This window comes from Eucyclogobius newberryi, unplaced genomic scaffold (genome assembly GCF_026437365.1).
Source record: "Eucyclogobius newberryi isolate DKJ021-1_F unplaced genomic scaffold, fEucNew1.0.hap1 SCAF_2, whole genome shotgun sequence".
Lineage (NCBI taxonomy): Eukaryota > Metazoa > Chordata > Actinopteri > Gobiiformes > Gobiidae > Eucyclogobius > Eucyclogobius newberryi.
Window position 1 is genome coordinate 34,774,762 of NW_027315834.1, and position 20,189 is coordinate 34,794,950.

Consider the following 20,189-nt stretch of genomic DNA (forward strand, 5'->3'; position numbering starts at 1 on the left):
CGCTCCTCTGCGCTGCCCGTGCCCGCTCCTGTGCCCGCTCCTCTGACACTGGGACTCTCCCGTCTCACAGTCCCGTCCTGCCTCTTGTCCTGCCCGCGGACACGAGCACACGCCGTCCTCAAAGACTTCAGACTTGTGGGTAAGTGGTGGGGCGTGTCGCTGATGGGACCCTCCCTTTCTCACTTGTAATAAACAGTGACCCACGCGTTTACGGGCCATAAGAGGCAACTATATTTACATTTTAATCATGAACATTTGGATAAGGCCCACTATCGATGGCACTGACACCTACTGTCTGATGACAGTAGAACCAGAATCAGAATCAGAAAAAGGTTCATTGTCATTGAACAAAATTCGCAAACATAGGAACTTGTTTCGGCTTAAAGCTGAACCATAAAACAATGAATAATAAAATAATAATAATAATAATAATGATAATAATAGCAACGTCTATAAAATCAAATAAGGCAAATTACAAAGTTACAAATAAAAATAAACTTGGTCTCAGTATGAAAGTAAAAATGAAGTAGGCCCCATATCCTTAAACGTTTAATTACAGGGGGTCCAAACTTTTACCGAGGGCCGCATCTTGAAACGTTTACGGTTTTGTATTTGTCATTGTTTGGATGAGCCTTCACTCCTTTATTAGGTTGGTAGAACATCAAAGTGTGCAGTACACAAGCTCAAGTTTGTCCTCCTGACACAGATTGACCATACTGACAAGATTACACATGGGGCCTAACATCAGGCCGTTCAGACAGTGCCAAGTCTGCACTGGGGCCCCGGGCTCTTTAGGACCCACAAAGGTTTGCACTGGGCCACTTGCCTACCTACCAAATAGCCCATACAATAACAATTACATGGCAAACCATAGGCTAACTACAAATCAGGTCCACCACATGGCATGATGTCCAGTCGATGGCATGATTATTATGCATGACAATGTTTGAACCAAAGGGCTGTGTCTAATCCACCATAAATAGATAACCAAGGTCTGATACCATGTGATAGTCAGGTGTGCATGTAGCAGGACAAGTCTGGGAGGTTCAGAGTAGTATCACTGGTATGTGTGTCACACTGATGTGGTGCAGGTCTGCATGTTTAAGTGTTTGTATCATGTCTGAACTGCACATAACAACAAGTGGTCTTCTTGATTGATGGCTCAGGTAGGGACCTTAGAATGCCTTGTAAAATGTGTTGAATAAAGGTATACAGTATATGCAAAGAAACATTTGAGGAAATGTATTTTCCAGGAACAAATACCAATGAACCATGGTAAACAAATAAGATGTGGTGATTAAAGATAATAATATAATCAATGCAGAAAGCAATGCCTTCAAATGCCCGAGGTATAAGGCTGACTATTACAGCCAACTGATTTAAAAATATAAAACCTTGATCAGTGGTGGCACTTTTAAAGATTCTGCCCTCTTGGAGGAAGATATAATCAAACTGATAGCATCTTCTCTGCACTGCACTTTTATTGGCAATACGTTAAGTGCAGATGGTATGCCAGAAAAAGGGAATGGTGCATTAAGGAAGTTGTCCAAATGTCTCAAGCCGAGAAGTGTGTTTCTGCAGATGAGAAGGTGAAGTCAACCAGTTCATTGGCTTTGATAAAATTATCAATAGAATTTTAAAGCTGTAACACTCTTTAGCTGTCATATAGCAAAGACACATCAAAACTTTTTGAGTTTTAAGCTTTTCCATAGGATTAGAAACCTAAAGAAAGGACCCCATGTTGCCTCCAGATTGGACAATTGACTTATACATGTCTGTTTATTACTACTTTTAACAATTGAGTCGAGACAAGGCAGTGTGTCCTGTACTTCCACACTGCTGTAGAGATTGATTTGAACCCTGTGGAGAACATGGCTCAGGCATCTGCCTCCAGCTGGCAGCAGCATCACCCATGAGGACTCAGCAGGACAGCTCATCTTTACATGAGGCACTTGATGATTGACCTTTTGAAGACTTAGATCATTTATGGAGAGAGTAAAACATAACTAACAGTCACACAAAACAAAAAACACACAAAAAACATATGGCCATATTAACTGATACCTTATAACCATGTAATAACTTTATGTAAATGATTATGAAACGTGGCTGTTGAAGTGTTGGCCTCTACTGACCTCTAGAGGAGATCCTGACCCACTACACACGAGCTGCAATGCAGACTTTGAGATGCCCTCGCGTGGCTATCCTGGGTATTACAATGGTGCATTGTCAAAGACTAATAAAATAGACAGGAACTGATGCGTATAATCTATTTTATATGTTGTCAAGTTTTTATTTATTTTTATTTTTTCAGAATATTATACAGGTAAACAAGATTTCTGCAAAAGTTAATATATCCATAATGTTGCTTTCATAAAAAAACAGTTGCTCCACATATATAGTCTTTTTGACCATGAATAGTACAATAAGTCATATTTATAGAGATATTTGTTAGGTCTAGACATTGCTATAGGACAACACAGTGATGCTGAGCTGCTGGAGTGTCAACACACTTCCAGATATATTTATTTTTTATTTGTGTATAAACTAACAAACCTTTCGGCTGTATGGCAGCTCAAATATGGACACCAATGAGTTGTGCAAACGCTGATTGAATATAGACTTTTTTCTGCTTCACACAGAATGAACAAACATACATATCTACGAGGCTGATGATAGCAGGTGCTACCTTTTGTCTGAAATGTTGCATTTGGTTTAAGTTTAGAGCGATTTCTCCGCACACTGCTCCAGAAGGAATGAGCCACTGTGCCATAGACAAAGCTGGCAGTTCCGATCCAAAACATTGTGATTCCAAGTCACTTGGCTCATTCCTCAAGTCCGTCAATGTATTTTCATAATAAGTCAGAAAATGAATACATTTCATGACAAAAAATCCATGTATTTTCTTTTTTTATGTTCAAATGCCATTAAATCTGTAATGCATGAACCAGCTACGAGTACCTGTGTGTTCAATAAAGAATCAATGGTGCGTGCAAATGTGTACTAACCCACATTATTAATATTACACTGATGGATAATCTGATGCTTTTACAAGGTTAAAAGATGAATTAATAGTTAATTTGAGGTTTCAAATCATCTGTAAATGTCTTGTTTTTGGTGCAAAATCAGCTCAAACATGGTTATATATTTATTGTACTTCTTAATAAAAATGTTAGTGTCAGAACTCTGTAATAAAACTATAATGATCTGAAATGAGCCACATTCCACATAAAATCACTGTTAATGTGATCTATATTTTAAAAAATACAGTCTATCTTCTATCTCAGTCTTATAGCAGCCGGTCTGAGATGTTGCAGAGTCTCAAATCTTGTCTAAGGCACTCTGCCCAACTTGGTTACCATACATACACTCGATTCACACAGAGAGCAGTTCTGCAACCACAGTTTTCAAACCCAGCAAACTACGGGCTCATAGTCAGCTTGGTTTTAGTGTGAAACTCATTGTCAATTTCTATTTTCATTTAAAGATGACCTTATTTACAAATGATGGCACATATGCTTTTATTGTATCTCTCTATAATGGTCTGATGTTCAACAGGTTCAGGCTCAAGCAGTCAGTTAAGGCAAAGTTCTCTTGATCTTTCCACTGCAAATCCTTCTTTTATAAAATAGACTCCACTATGTAGATAAAAAGCTCCAAGTGTGACTAACAGTCCCACCACTCAAGTTAAAATGCTGCTTAAAGTTTGAATTTTGCCAACATTCTTGTCCCATTTGTGAAAACATCCATGGTTTCCCAGCTTTAAGGTGGTAGGTGTAAAATCTCTCAAATAATTTAAAGGTGTCATAAATAAAAGGTTCTCTTAAAAACACGTTCCCCTCCGTTTGACTTTGAGTAGCCAAGTGAAGTGAGTTTAGATTAGGTAGTTTCCTCTGTAGTTCAAAAGCTCTCCATGCACATAGTGCTGTTATCTGCTCAGCGTAGACGTGCCTGACCGCAGTGTGCTGGGCAGCTTGTCTGATCCAGGGATCTTCCAAGGCCCAGGGGAGACTGTAGCCTTTCTACCCAAGGCGCTCATGCTGCTGCTGTTTGTGGTAGTGCTCTTTGGGGGAAGGACTGGACGACCCAGGCCCCTATCCAACTGCCTCGACTTCTTATGGTCCAGGTCAGTCCCACCACTGTAATGCTCCATGTTGCTGTTCCCATTAGTGTGTGGCAGTTTGGTCCCTCCTGGCGAGCGGGTCGACTCTCTCTTGCCCTTAACACTTCTCTCCTTTGATCGCCCGCGGTTGCTTTTCGTCAGTTTTGGCCCCTCTCTACATCCATCGTCTGTGACTTTGTGGGTGGACCTGCCACCCTCTTTCTTGGTCCGGCTGCTCCCTGCTCGTCTGCCCTGGCTGCCTATCGCTTCAGGATTCAGCGTTTCAATGGTTTGAGGGCTCTTGGATCGCTCCGGCCTGCTGCAGGGGTCTCGAGGCATGTCCATAGGTGACAGGTAAGGTGGCTCCGGGGCCGGGACCAGATGAGATGGAGGCAATGACATGGGAAGGCTGTCGATGGGCCGGGCTACTTCAGACAGGCTTGGGGAGGCTGTAGGCCGAATATCCCATGGGGCGGCATTGTCTGAAATAAACATGGACAATTAGTATGACTTATATTGAGGCAAATATAAGTCTCCAGAGATGGGTAGTAATTAATGAATATTAGTTAGCTATTAAGTATGTATGACAGTTATTATAACACCTACCACTTTCAAAGGTCAAAGATTTATTATAACATTTGTTTTTAAAACATTATTTTAGATTGGTATTAAAATGCAATGTTGTATTTTTCTGAATACATAAAAAAGTAAATACAGCTGTATTATTTGCAAGATTAATGTTACTTGAAGACAATTGAGCTACACTACCCACCTCTGCTCACAAAAGCATGCACACAAGCCACTGCAAAAGAAAATGCAAGATACAAGCAATATTGCTGCCATGAACTGTATTCTAGCATTCGCAAGAGCAGCACTCGAGCAGGGGTTGCACTACCATAGACAGCATCAATCGGCCCTCCCATAGCTCTCCTTAAAGCCCCGGCCAATCTAAAACCTTTGGCGGAAAATCGAAAGCAGGTTTAATGAAATGGATGATGTGCCCAATCGGGTGATGCCTTAGCAGAAATGAAAAGCTGAGGGGCCAAGAGGCGCTTTCCCACAAGCCCGGAGAGGTCTCTATCCGGGGCAGCCACTTCACTGGATGCTCCTCCAAAACGGTGCATTCTCACGGACTGTTAGCTTCAGTTTCTGCCTCAGTGAGTGCTGGCCCTTGGGCCATCAGTCATTTTCAGTGGGCCATAGGCAGCGGGCACAGTCTGGGCTACTACAAAGTGCCTTCAGGTCCAATTATAGCAGGATTTCCATGCGCTACAGCAGCACAATACTCAATTTTTTTATTCCAAATGTATCTTGTATGAACTGGAACAATTCCAAAATACAATCTTAAAAGCTTGTTTTTGTTTTCTTGTCAAACTAATTTTGTTTAAATGTCTATAATTAAAATTAAAATTAAAATTCTCAGTCCACAGTCACTGTACACTCTGCATTGTTGATCTGTATTGTTCAAAGAAAAATAAATTAAATTGTTCAATTAAATCCTTTGAGTAGTATTTGTTTAAGTTACATAGTAATGTTTCATTTTGTGCCCAGGCATACATACATCTATAAAACTATACAACCACTCTAAAGGAAGAATGACAAGGCTGCTGTGAAATTCATGTGCAATCTATGTGCTGTCGTGACACATATTCATGTGCAATTACTGTCGGGATCACATGCAATGGTATTTATTTATTTATTTGTCTATGAGAGTTTTTATTTATTTATAGGAGATCTTCTACTGAAAGTGTTTTTCAGACTTCCTATAAGTGATCTGTTCTTCTGTATCTACCTCTGTGTCTACCTGCGTTGCACCAATGAAATTTCCCCATGTGGGACAATAAAGGAATATCTTATCTTATCTTATCTTATGCTCACATCAAGTGATTCAATCCTTGACTGGAGAGCTGGCCCAAACAGTGAGCTAGGCAAATAAAATCAATCTCCATTTCCTGAGTTTTACAACTGTGGCTATTTCCACTTAAACTACTTTGTAATCAAGTTATCAAAGAAGTGCTGTTCCAGCACAAGAATGAAAATACTCTTTTGGTACACACTGCACCATGTCAATATGTACATTATATACATTATATTTTTAAATTCATAAGAATTGTACTTTACTTGTGAATATTCTGAACAAAATGGCTGTACACTCTGGAAGTATGAACGAGTCATTGAAGGCTGTCGGTCATGCTGCATTTACAGGTCGTCACAACACACCATGCAAGACCACAGCACAAAAACCAGAGGAGACACAAACATCTGATGGTCACAAACCGTGTCTTTAGGGTGGCCCATTAGGAGGAAATAGGGAGAGCCATGCTTGTCACTTTTCATGCACATGGAGAGACTGGAAGATACCATTCCTATAGAAGGGGAAGTAACAACCTAGAGCAATCAATTAGTGATAGAGCACTGAAATGGACACAAGATAGTGTTAATCAGAATCAGAAGACACAATATTAGTTCCTTCATTGGAAGATTGAATGAATAAAGAATAACCCTAAACTATAATATTAATAAAGATACATGCTTGTAGTACACAAGGTTTTATGATATTAGGTTGAAAAGTAGAGGAAAGTAGAGGCAATCCTGAAAAGTAAAAACATCATGTGTCAAGTTACTACCTACCGTACTCTGGGACCTGCCCTGTTCCCCGTTTGAGCAGCAGACGGACTCTCCGCCCTCCAGACTTGATCAGCTCTATGGCCCGTGCATGGGTCATGTCTCGGGTGGTCTCCCCATTGATCTCTATGATTTGGTCCCCAACCTGGAAAAGAAAACATCAACGGAACAATGGTACATTATACAAGCATACTATTATTAAACGAGGAGTGATGCCCTGAAGCTCATTCGACATAGTATGCATGAAATTCAAAATGAGTGACGTTTCCGTTCTCTAAAAGTTCCTGCCTCTTGCCTGTCGCTCTGTGCTGAGCTTTTCCTGTCACGCATGATGCTCTGAAATACAAATTTATAAATTTTTTCACAAATCCCAACACTTTCTCAACACTTCCCTCGCATTCATCTTCAAATACCAAACGTTCATAGCAACAAAAGAAAAGTCAACACATCCAAACTTTCTGTTGTTTTAAACCATTTTAATCCAAAGGTGTTTGAAAGTAGTAATGGGCAGGTACATCAAACATCCCTGTCCAGTATGTGGCGAACGCTCTACAAGCTGAGCCACCACCAAAGTGATAGTAATGATGAATTATCTCATAAGATATTGTAGGAAATATCTTAAAGCAAACATGACTTAACTCGCCCTGGCTTGCAGTGTTGGTCAGATCAACGATAAATAACCTGATGACTGATTCTAAACGTTATCCATTTACTGTAATCGGATTCTGACTACTTCATTTCACAATAATTTAGAATACTGTCATGTGTTTCAATTGTCAAGAGTCTCCTTTTTGAACACATGGTTGAAATATTGTGAACTGCCTTTGCTATAGACTGAGCCGAAGAGCACATTAGTGAATCGTCATAACCCAGAGCACCGATTTTGCTTATCACTTACATGCAAATAACTACATTTTCTCCTCATTATTCCATATTTGGCCGTGACCACGCCGTGGCAATAGTGAAGGTCATGTGCCAGTCAGTGCCACCAGGGGTTGACTAATGGGAAAATTTCGCCGGGAACAGAACAAAACGTACCAATTACGCTAACAAATGGACAGAGCCTGTGGTAATGGCTGGGGTAATTTGAACATCAGGAGGAGACTCCAGTGGAGAGACAGAGAGCCATTTGCTGTCATTACTGTGGTCTGAGGAGAGGAGAGGTGGAAGGCAGGACGGGTCGCTCATTAATCCTCACCTCCTAACAGCAGAGGAGAACCAACTCCATCTCATCTCTAATAAAGAGGGAACAAAGTTGAAAAGCTGGTACACACTGGGGATTCGCCAGACTGAGCTTAAGCGCCTCAGTTTTTATTGAGGCTTAAAGCTTAGAGAGGTAATTAAATACACCCGGTGATTGTCTGTGATTACTTTACACAATTTACCTAAAAGCTTGTACTAAGAGATAGAGCTTGTTATTAAGGTATTAACTTGGCCTGTAAGTAGAGTCGTTTTTCATATCACCAGGGGACACTTTGAAACCTGAAATAAATACATTCAATTCAAAAATGATCACAGTTATTTTGAAAGAAAGAAGGGTTTTGACTGGATGGGACAGTTCTAGCGTGAAAAAGGAACAGAGATAAGAGACGGTGGGGAACGTGGTCGTGGTCGGGAGATATACCGCACGACGCAGAGGCAGTGACACTATTGCATGTACACTATTTTAACCACAGCAGAAACTCAAAGCAGAGCCATCTCCTGTCTGAAAATAGGCCTGGGACAGCAGGGGAAAAACAGTCAGAGAGGAAAGCAACTTCACACTGACCCGCGGACCGTGAACCGGCTTCATTTTGTAACTTAATATTCTCCCTTCACTTTTATTGCCTGCACATCTGTCAAACCCTCTGACAGTCTGTGTGTGGATTTTAAGTGGACAACAAGAGGGATGTGCTCCTCCTCGCTCCCGTGTGGTGCAAGGGTCCACTGGACTTTATCATCTGCTTCACCAGGAGGAAAAGTAATTCCTCTCCCCAGGGCCCTTTTGCGCACATTATCTTTGACAGGTTCATTACAGAAGCGCAATAAAGAGCCGGCTCAGGCAATCGGGCTTAAGGATATGCAAATAAAGAAGAAGGGTTGCTGGGTAAATCTAAATCGTCAGTCAAAAACCTTGTAAAACGCTCCTTGCTGCTGCGAGACCAGACGGTGCGTGCTTAAATGTGTCTGCCAAAGTGTCGCAAAGTACAACTGAGAAGATGCTGCACAATTCAAAATATTTCTGATACTTTGAAGTGGACGTTTATAGTGAAACGTTGCAGCGGCAGTTTTGATAGCATCAGATAATCAGTGTGCTGTGTAATCCACAAAGATAGGAAGGAGATTAACTCTTAAAATGTCAGAGCAACGTGACTACTGTAAAATCACACCTACCCTCATCCTCCCATTCCGGATGGCTGGTCCGTCCTCTGCCAACCGCAGCACAAAAAGATCCATTTTATATTCTCGTCCGCCGCGAATACTGAACCCAAAGCCTTTTACACTTTTCTCCAGCTCCACAGTGAAAAAGTCAAAGTCTTGCGTGAGCTGGAAAAAAAGCAGGAAGCTGATTAGGTGAGACAAAACAAATTTTCTGGGGATTGAAAAAAATGATGTATCTATTTTAGAATGCAAGATTGAAATAATGTGTGAATAATGCAAGGGTTTGTTTATAACATTCAAGTGCAATTCAAACGGACAAAACTGCATACATTGTGCTGAGATTAGTGTTTTTTATAATAACTGTAAATTTGATGGCAGGAAAGTGTGTTCACACATCACAAAACTGAATTAAACTGGCACTAAAACAGAAACTAAACCTGGACAAGGCCAAGACTGAACTGTGCTCATATCAGGATCAAACAAGGACTGATAAACCTAAAGCTTTTAAAGTAATCATTCATATAACATATTACATAAATGACAGACATATCAGTAACATGACAGGTAAAGTCTTGCCCATGCATCATAACACAATCTTTTCCCACAAAAGTCCTGGTGCTGTGTTATGTCACCTGCACTGGAGGCATGCGGTACTCAGGCATGGCGTACTGTCTGTAGTCGAGCAGTGGCGGGTGCCTGTACTCCAGAGTGGGGGGCTGCCTGTAATCGGCCACTGGGGGGTGTCGGTAGTCCACGGGGGGCTGGCGATAGTCTGTGAACGGAGGCTGTTGGATGTCTGGTTTGACATCCTGCCTCGCCTTCACCTCAGATCTGTAACTGAAGCAGCAATCAAGACTTTTATTCTTCCAGACAAAACACAGAGCTCTTTATAAATGTAAAGGCCTTCATTTTGGAGGCTTCAAAATACCATGACCCAGATAAATAGCAAATCAAAGAGCAGCTTTTAACAGAATAATTTTAAGCAAATATCTATAAAATATATATCGAAGAGTGGGAATTCAAAGTGCCATTGTAGTTAAACAGGTTAAAACTTGTATTTTTGTGCTATTTTAAGTGCTTAAGTCAAAGATAGTTCTCCACAATGATGTCAAGAGTAATAGAGTGTTTTGTTTTCGCTAGTGAGATATAATGTACACACATTAATTAGTTTATTGTCTTTAAATTAATTGAAATATTGGTTCTAATCAAGGATAAAGCCCAGTTTTGAATAGAACTGTACAATCGAATGGTTGAATGCCATGTTCAGAAATAGGAAATGGCTTTTGATCACTAACTACCTATACCAGTCAAATCAAGGTAGTCCAAGTAGTAGTATTTGTAGTAGCAGAGGGTTAAGTTACGTTACACAACAAATGTAAACCGACTGAAGTGAAAGTTTTGGGGATCCACTGGAGTAAATGTGTAGTGTTTCCCCACAGAGCGATAAGAGAATTGTCTATAAAATGCTTGGCTGCGTCAGAAAATGGAGACAGCTGAGTGTGTACCAGAAGCAGTTTAGGGGGAAATAAGCTGCAGAGATGAAGCGGGCCCTTAAATCCGTAATGCTCTGTACCCACCTGCCCTCGTGGGGGTAGCTCTGCGGCGGCGGGGCAGGCCTCACGGGACTCTGATGGGGCAGCGGAGTGGACTGGCTGACATTCTCTGACCCTGCGGTGGGTGCTTGAGCGGTGGGGGTAGTAGTAGTAGTAGTAGTAGTAGTAGTAGTAGTAGTATTAGGTTGGGTCGAGGGGCTGTGTTGCTGGGCCAGTGGACTCTCCTTCTCCGAGCTGGGGGCAGACGGGGGATCTGATCTGATCTCTGTGAGCCAGACATAAAAAGACAAGAGTATGAGGAAATTGAATCATAAATGCTTTTAACCTTTACGAAGGAGGTCAGATCTCGGGTTTATTTAGTAAAATGAGACTTTACAAAAGACTCAAGGTTATATCACACATTTGCCAATTATGTATATGTATGGTGTGATGAGCAGGATTTAGAGTCCAGATGATATGAACAAAACCATGACCGGGTCAGTGGCGTCTTTAAATGGTGTTTTCTCACAAAAGACACTGGGAGCCGATACGAATTAATTCCTACACGTAATTACAAGTTATAAACCCATTCATAATGATAAACAGATTAGTCTAGGTATGTCATTTTGCAAGACTTAATTTCCAGATCTGATTTGAAAACACCAATTTACAAGGGAAAATTAGGTGTGACAAAAGAACATTTCTCAAGTGCCTTTGACGTGTTCATGCATCAGAAAGCATCTAATTATAAATGATGCGTATTTTACTGAATAGTTATTACGCACAATAAACTTTAATGAGGTTTGTTCGTCGCAGCCCAACATTAAGTATCTATGTTAAATTGAGGTTGTTATGATAAAGCAACGCTCTTGTTTCTCATTACTCTCCGTTATTGGCAAAGACACTATTTACTGTGTCAAAGTGTATCTATTTATACATCGTTTATTTTACCATCCAATCATTCAATATGGTCCATTTATGGTGAGATGGTCAGATATTTTCCAAACAGAGGCTGCAAGTTATATAATTTTGTGCTTGTTCAAGGCCTAAACGGAGGAAGCAGTCTTTCCTTTAGTATCATTTTACAATCTAGCAAGCTTAACAAAAACTCCATTGGATGAACTGAAATTAACCGCGCAGCAAGCAACAAACCGACGTCTCAAAACTTCTCAGCAGATATAAGATAATGAAGTGGCACTGGACTGACTTAAGTGGAACATATGAATCATGTCCCTTGGTAATAAAACACTACATCTAATAAAAGAGAATGACGTCAGCTCCATCGATGGCTGCCCCGGGTTCAGGCTGTGTGCGCCCCCCCTCACCTTCCTGCGGTATGATCCTCAGCGTGACGGTCAGGCCGGCGTCCTTGATCAGTTTGACGATTTCCGCGTGCGGCATGTTCACGATCGACTGAGAGTTTACCGCCAGGATCCGGTCTCCCACCTTCAGCTTCCCACTGCGGTCTGCCGGACTACCTTCGATGATGCGACCGATTTTATGCGGCACAGCTGTGGAGATCGAAGGCACCGCTCAGCAGGTGGAAAACGCAATCGCAAGAAGCCGCGGATGAGGTTTTGCCGTTCGCTCTAACTCGCTGACTATTTCTCCGTCTCTATCATTTTGCTGCTCACTCTGGGCTTATGTAAGACTTCCAGGTTTTTTTTCATAAGTGTGTGGGCGAAGTGCTTACAGCCGCACACCAGAGATGTTTGTGAGTGACATGCTGTGGGAGGGCATGTATAATTGAGAAGATAAAATAAGAGGTGCTTCACTTCCAATTGAGCTATGGCCTCTTCTTCTGTCTAATTGTACCTCCTGTTGTGACACTTGGAGATTATCTGCTAGTTTACACCTGTAAAGTGCTTTGAAACAAGACAAAGCAGTTGTAATTGGATCTACCAAAACTAGATTTCTCAGTATAGCATAGGTGTATATTGAGCTGGTGAAGCATGATTCCACACGCATCAGGCATAACATTATGACAGGTTTCAGGTGGGAAATGTCACATGCAGCAAGTCAACTCTGAAGTTGGTCTATTATAAAATGCCCAGAGTTTAACTGGTGTGGAAGGAGTAAAAAATGATTGTACCCTCAAAACTACAGCAGAGTAGGGATGTAACGATATGCAAATCTCACAGTACAGTATTGTAGATATTATGCCTGGTGTGAATCATTACTGTAATATTCAAATAATTAAGACATAAAAGTGCTTAATAACTTATTTTTTCATGATGTCTGCACTTAAATGGGGCAAAGGATCATTCTCTATGTCGTGCAGCAGCAAAAAACAATGCAGTCAAGCAAAAACGCTTGCAATTCAATAACATTAGCCTACAATGTTAGACTTTTGATGATCACAATATTCTGTATTTTTAATAATAATAATAATAATAATAATAATAATAAAAAAACATCTCTAGTGGAGGGTTTAAGCTAGTTCTGTTTTTTTTCCCATGTGATTTCTTTTTTTATCCAACCATATACATCAGACAGCTATCCTGTCCTACCCGATTCGAGTTCTCATCTCATGTTCATAGGTGCCATTTTGAGTACTTTTCACAATTCAGATGAATCGTTGATTGCTATGCCGACAATGCAAATATTTCACTTTCAGTTTGAATTCTTGTTTCGATCTCCTGAGTTATTACCATTACAGAGTTACTAATAAAAAAGTCATCTTCAATCATGGTCTTTGCAAACAACACCCACAGGCAAAATAAATAAAGCATTAAAACAGCAATAATCAGCTAGTGTTGACCCAAAATGAAGTTTTAGTTGAATTATTAGTTTTCTTACTGTTGGTGGCTGCAGCCTCCGGTCTATTGAGTGAGCTGATGATGACAAAGCCGAAACCCTCGCTCTCTTTCCTGTTGATGATGACGTCGTGTGGTGATGAGTTTTGGGTGGGCATCCCATCTGGGGCGGAGCCAAGGCCCGCAGAGGAGTTAGGCCCCTGTATGTTGTTGCCGTATGTGAAGTCGCTGCGGGGCGAGCTGTGCTGAGTGGACACAGAGCCAGAGCTACGGCCATTCTCCGTGCAAGGCTCACCTGAAAGAGGAGGATTAAGACTTATTCTAGCTTGATACTGTTTGTTATTAACAGCATTAACAACATCATCAACAGATAATAACCATGTCATACAAATAAATACAAGGAATGAAAAGAAAATATTAATAACAAATAAACTAGGATTGCAACAAGTTCAATTAGACGGATTAAAGCAAATGTATATCTATAATAATCTAATCCTATAATAGCATAGACAATCACGCTCGAGTTGTTAGTGAAAAAGGTGACATTTAATATTCTGAGAAGAATCCTAAAATGAACATGAACAGTTTGAAATTGACATTTGGTTCAGCCATTATCGATTTAGAGCAGACAAGCAGAGGAGATATACCACATACTGTACTAATACAACTCAATTTACATGGTTTTCTTCTGTAACACAGAATGTGCTTTCACAGACAAAACTATAAATCTATATAAATCCATTTGAGTAACCTTTTAAAACATGCAATTATTTTGCATCTACTTGTAAATCTAATTAAAATGACGCTCACTTAGAAAAATGGCAATGAAAGATAAAAGCCATTTACAAACTAGGTGCAAACATAAATAGCTGAGCGCATCATAGTCTGAGACAAGTGCTGGTGGGAGGCAGACAATTGGGAAGTAAGGGGAGCACGTGAATGAGTCCAGTTATAATCTCTGTTGAGCATCTGTGGCTAAGTATAAGAACTTGAGTCAAATTTCTTCTTGTACGCCTGGTCTTTATGACCTGTTGAGCTTTCTTCTTACGAGTATGAATGCATTTGTTTAAAGTGTCCATGTCCATGGCAAATCAAAAAGAACAACCAGACCCCTTCACTAACAATGATGATAAAATGTGTATAATGAACATTCAGAAAAGGCGAGTGAAAAGATTACCTGCCGGCTGTACTCTTCTCCTGATTACCATATTGACCTGGCCATTGCGAGCGGCGCCGTGCATCAGGTCAATTACATATCTGTGTGGCTTCCCCATCACCGGTATCCCATCTACAAACAGCAGCTCATCACCGGGACGCAAGCGCCCATCCACGTCGGCTGGACTCTTCTCAATAATTGCCCCAATCAAAATCTGCTATCAAAGGCACATTGTTAAAGACAAAGAAAGTAGTTTGATTGTCATATATAATCAGTGTTAGGAGGGTGGTTATTACAGTATATTCACAGTACAATAGACATTAATGCAGCCATTTAATCAAAAGCTCAGGTTCAAATGCTAGTGGGTGTTAAATAGCATGTGTTTGGTTAGAGACAGCAAATGGTTTCCACGCCAATCGCCATACGAACCTTCTCACGTGTCTCTGGACTCACAGGCTGTCCCGCCTCCTCCCCGCCCAGCACCCGGAACCCAAACCCAGACTTCTGCCGCCGGAGATGCACCTCGATGTCCTGGTACTCAACTCCTGAAATGTCACAGATTCATTCAAGAGCTGTTTTCTGAAAGTGGTGCATCATGCAGGACCTAACTTCTGATTTACCTGAAGAGTCCATTGTATAAACTGGTTTCGGTTGGGTGGGCTCTAGAAAAATAGAATCATAAAGAAGAACTAATAAGAGATATTTTCTATCCACTGACAATGCACACAGTTAGAAACAGTGAGAAAACACAAGGCTTTGAGAACAAGGCAAAAAGGCACTGGCTCAGCATTACTGTCACTGCTGAGTTTCAGCATCATTTATAAAAGTCATGAAGTGCTTACAGCATGTAATACATCCTGCCTTATTTACAGTGTTGGGTGAGATGCAGTCACTGATCTGCAATCAGGGGTTTGAACAACGTCATGATTTGCAAAGTTACAAGATGCAGTCAAGCACAGACATAAGGTGGCAAATGAGAAATTGATTCCAATTGTATCCATTTTAATGGGGCTTAGAATACTCTGCTGGGACCCAGCGGGACTGATGCAAAAGTAAATCACAGTGTTCATGAGAGAGAAGACTGAGACCTTTTCCCACAGAAACCCCATACAGTGCTGTGTCCACACTAGATTTAAAGATTGGATGTTATGTTTCTAAGTGTATCTCACAAGTCATTACCCGCTTTGTTTGGGGAACTGACACTTCAGTACTATCTACTATCTTTACGCTTATATTCTGAACAGCCCAACATGAAACATACCTTTTGAACAACAGTAGCAACAAACAATATGTTCACAATCATTCACAAGGGAGGCATGTAGAAATAATTAAACGGCCCAATCAGACTTAAGAGCAACAGTTAAACAAGATAAAAATAGATACTTTCTGACATTCACATCTGTTTGAGAATAATCATCAAGAACAACATCTGTTAGAACTGGTAGAAGTATTCAGGCAAAAACACAGCACCTCAAATCCTGGGTTTGCTTCAGTCTGGTACTTACGCCTATTCTCATAGATAGATCTGGACTTCTCATAAAGGTCATAGGGGTCAGGTTTGATCAGCACCAGGGCCTCAGAGGCTGTCTCGGGCACTGAGCCTCTGTGCAGTTGCAGAGGCGGGAAGAAGGGGGCGCTGTGGGAGATAATATGGGCAGATAAGCTGGTCTGTGCAGGGCTACTCTGACCCTGCTGGGACTCCCACTGATCCAGGACCTGTAAAGCACAGCAGTATGAAGGAGTCAAGTCTGCAATAGAGCAAGAGTATAATGTATTGAAAAACATTTGTACTATGTAACCAGGCGGTTAGTGAAGTTAGTTATTGAGGCTTTTAAACAAGGCACTACACAAACCCCCCAACAACTAAAAAAGGACTATATCTACATGACATAGGAGGAAGTCACTGCCACAGAAACAAAGAGAAATAGTCACAGACAAACCATTCACTCTCACATTCATCCACTATAAAGCAAATTGCCCCTGTCAAAGTTTCCAGACCTGTTTTTACTGGTGGAGTACCCATGGTAACACAGGGAGGACTAATTACACAATTAGATTATGTTAAACAATAAATAAGCTTGAGTTGAAGGTTATACATAGGGCTGTAGTCCTTTATTTGTTTAGTCAATGAATCAATGTCTAAAGCCTTCTGCACACTTCAGGATCTATGGCCTGATTTTAAGCCAGAGCAGCGATTTATTATTTGTGGCATTCCTCATGTCTCTGGGGTCATTGGAACTCTGTTAAGACCATTTGTCAAATTGGAAGGTTCCAACATGTTACGTGAGGAACTTTACAGCAGCCAATCCAAACAACCACGGAAAACAAAGGTTAGACTTTGTTGCAATATTTGTCTATTTTAAGATCATCAACTTTTTTCAGTTGAAAATCTTTCGGTTTTCTTAAAAACAGCTTTTTAATCTTAAGTACTTCTTGCACAAGTGTATAAAAAATGCCCAGCAGCCTTGTGCAGACCAACAGGGTTAAACCTGAAACTGCACAGGTCGTGCTCATTCTGAATAATGCGCTTGTGACTAATTGCATATCCTTTGTAGCTCTTATTGTGTGTTCACATTCAAGGCATTCAATAAAAGTTGTGAACCATCAGTTTAAGGACCATCTTTTTTAATCGGGGAGGCTATAAAATACTGTTTACTTGTTTTCTGTGTAAAGATTTGTAATTGCGTGAACTCCTGTAATTTCACGGTCTTGTCAGTGCACTTTCGGTACAGATACATATCATAGAGCTAAAGCTAGCTCCACGTCCCCTCTTAGTGAACTAATTGATGCACAAACGAGGTTTTTAGCTGACATATAATTGATTTCATTGACTGCAGCCCTAGTTATACAGGAGGTCAGATAAATGTGATTTGCATGAGAGTTAATTACTATATGCTCGGCCTCAGAAGCGTGCCGTCACTGTGGGAGATGACAATAACAGTTTTGATGACACCAGTCAGTCAGAGCAGTAGCCTTGATGTGTCAGATAGAGGCTGCCAAAGTCACGACTCGACACGGAGCAGATCCACAAGATGAGATGGTGACAAATGACGAGGAGCTCACATAGGAAGGACACGCGCTGGAGGCTGAAACTTAATTTAATATTGTATTTTGTATTCAAACTTGAAAAATTATCACTGTTTCCGACTTTATTTTATATTGTTGACTGCATCTGTCTGGCAATCTGTCCTGAACATGAATACAATTGTTTTAAGCAAGCGTCTTTGCATTCTTCGTATTATTTATAACGTTCCTGTACAGGCTGATGACAAATGGTTGGGTCAAATGGAGGAAATTGAAAATCCCTGGGTAAAATCTGTACTTACGACTTGGAAAGATTTTTACAATCCCAAATTTCTTATTATCTCATGTGTTCTTTCTGGTCTTGTTCCTTTTCTTATGTTTTTCCTTAAGTGCTTTTACATTTTTAAAGATGAAAAAAGAAACTAGACTATAAAAGAAAAGGAAGTACGACATAGGAGTCTAATTTTGGAAAAACAACTGCATTCTGAATAGCACCAAATGAAAGATTAACTGTACCAAAATACAGTGAATACATTTAGTTACTTCCCAACATTGTATATTCGTGACTGGGACCTTGGCATGTGTAATTTGAAATGATTATGTCTATCCATGGCTTTCAAAGTGATGAAATGAAAATTAAATTAGCAGTGCCACAGAAAATTAAAATTTCAAAACAAAAATATGAACTGTCCTCATAATGTCATCTATAAACAAGAAGTTGAAATTCAAGAATAGGAGTTCGTGACATCATCCAGCAGTAGCAGTCAACAATTTTAGTCACAATTAATATTTCAGATGACTATTGTACATTGAGACTTTTTAGATACATTCCCAACCAAATAAAAGTTGAAATATGGTGACTGAAGGCTTCTAGATAGAGAATGCTGATAATGAAAATGAAAATATAATGTTTTTTGGTCAAATGTTAAAGAGGATTAAGAACAGAGCAACAATGTGCTTTTATTTTAATGTCCTGCAATAAAAGAAAAATACTACAGTCAAAAAGGCTCAGGGCATATTGAACATTGGGACCAGATTTGCGTGAAAGTGGCTTCATTGAGGAGAACAATAGATATTTCATGTGGAGTGTAGTGCATTGTTTGCGATCTGGCATGAGGGTAATAGCTCTGCCAAAGGGACCGGGTCAGGGGCTGGTCAGAACAGTGCCAGGAGGACGTCCATCCGTGAAATGGATTACACACAAAAGCGCACACAGACACAGAGAGTGAGCGATGAAGCGCTGGTGTGTAGGCAAATTCACAGTCTGAGTAAATCAGATCTAAGAGGATGTTTTGGTCAGTGAAGCCACCGGGGTCGAAGAGAACAAAGCAGCGCTGAACGGCACACGCACTTTGGCATTAGAAAGTTGGGACTTGATGTAAAATAGAAATAGAATAATTGTTAGTCTTATTAAATGACATTTTCAACAACTACGGTAGTCATTCTACTGGTCAATAAAGCCTTAAGTGAAGCATTCTATTCGTCCGTATGCATAGGAAATAAAAGGAAGTGCTTTGAAGTCACACGAAGACAGACACGTAGCAGCACTTGAGAGATTGACTCAATTCATGGATGACATTGATAGAGAGAGTGAAGTCGTGAATCAGCTTTGACTCGAGAAAGAGTTTTCTCGACATGTTTTGAGAACTATCATTGACCTAGTCCCGGACGATGATTAAGAGATATACGTCAAAAGAACTGACTAATGTAAAGTGCACAAAAGATTAGAATGAAAAAGAGGACAGTTACCTCTGAAGTTATTTGAAAATATAGTGTTATTAGTAGTGAGGACACTACAGAAGCAGCCACAGACACTAATCCATACTAAGAAGTTAAAAGCAGAAATAAGGACAGTTTAGTGTTTTGGAGGAAGACGTTGTTACCTGCTTTGGAGTCTTCCAGGGGGAATAGTAACCTGCAGTGTTGAAGAAGCAAAAAAACAATGAGATGTCAAATGATAAATCGGCTTGAATATAAATAAAGAGAAGAAAAAGCAACAACAAATGAAACAGAGGTATGTACAAACCATTGCCAAGGTCAAGAACTACAAAAGAGACTAGGAGGAATAGGAAGAGTAAATCAATATCTTGGAACCGAATGCCATTTTATTGCATTGTTACTTGAAAGCTCATGAATCAATTATGTAATACACAAATCCTCACAAATGACATTTATTGCTTGTTCCCAATGCGTCGAGGTGTTTGGATATAAAGGTTGTGACTCACACACTTGTACACAAAGCTCTCAACACAGGATTTGAGGATGCTTAAGGGAATCATTTTGACTATACCTTACAATAAAACGGCTGTGCTTTATGATACACTGCAGCAGGAAAGATCACACATTCCAGTCTCCTTTATCTTTGAATGACCTTTAAAAAACTAAGCCACTCCTGCTCTTTACAATAAAGTTCTAAATGACAATACACACGCACAAATTCAGTTTCTGAAAAATGGCAGGTGCGACTTCTACATCTAACACTGAAGATTTATGCTTCAATATGGCTGGTGTGACACAAAAGCATGCAGATCACGATGGATCAAAGCACTGTTGACAAGTCGTGACTCTTAGAGTTTTTCTCGCTTGCTTTTACCTGCTTAGGTAAACTAGAACCCACTTGGTCTTCATGACTA

The 20,189-nt window shown here is 40.4% G+C and overlaps 1 protein-coding gene across 2 annotated transcripts in view; it reads right to left on the reverse strand.

The window, feature by feature from the left end:
- Window positions 1-2,272: 2,272 nt before the first annotated feature.
- The window catches only part of magi2a (membrane associated guanylate kinase, WW and PDZ domain containing 2a), a 174,445-nt gene continuing 156,528 nt past the window's right edge, over window positions 2,273-20,189 (reverse strand). For both annotated transcript variants that reach the window (XM_072455161.1, XM_072455160.1), the window contains 12 exons: window positions 19,440-19,471; window positions 16,038-16,248; window positions 15,153-15,194; window positions 14,962-15,077; window positions 14,554-14,746; window positions 13,420-13,671; window positions 11,946-12,131; window positions 10,666-10,906; window positions 9,721-9,925; window positions 9,101-9,253; window positions 6,734-6,872; window positions 2,273-4,584 (listed from right to left, as the gene is read on the reverse strand). In XM_072455161.1, the coding sequence (XP_072311262.1) occupies window positions 3,929-4,584; window positions 6,734-6,872; window positions 9,101-9,253; window positions 9,721-9,925; window positions 10,666-10,906; window positions 11,946-12,131; window positions 13,420-13,671; window positions 14,554-14,746; window positions 14,962-15,077; window positions 15,153-15,194; window positions 16,038-16,248; window positions 19,440-19,471 (2,426 nt within the window). In that variant the 3' untranslated portion in view covers window positions 2,273-3,928. The remainder of the gene's footprint in view (window positions 4,585-6,733; window positions 6,873-9,100; window positions 9,254-9,720; window positions 9,926-10,665; window positions 10,907-11,945; window positions 12,132-13,419; window positions 13,672-14,553; window positions 14,747-14,961; window positions 15,078-15,152; window positions 15,195-16,037; window positions 16,249-19,439; window positions 19,472-20,189) is intronic.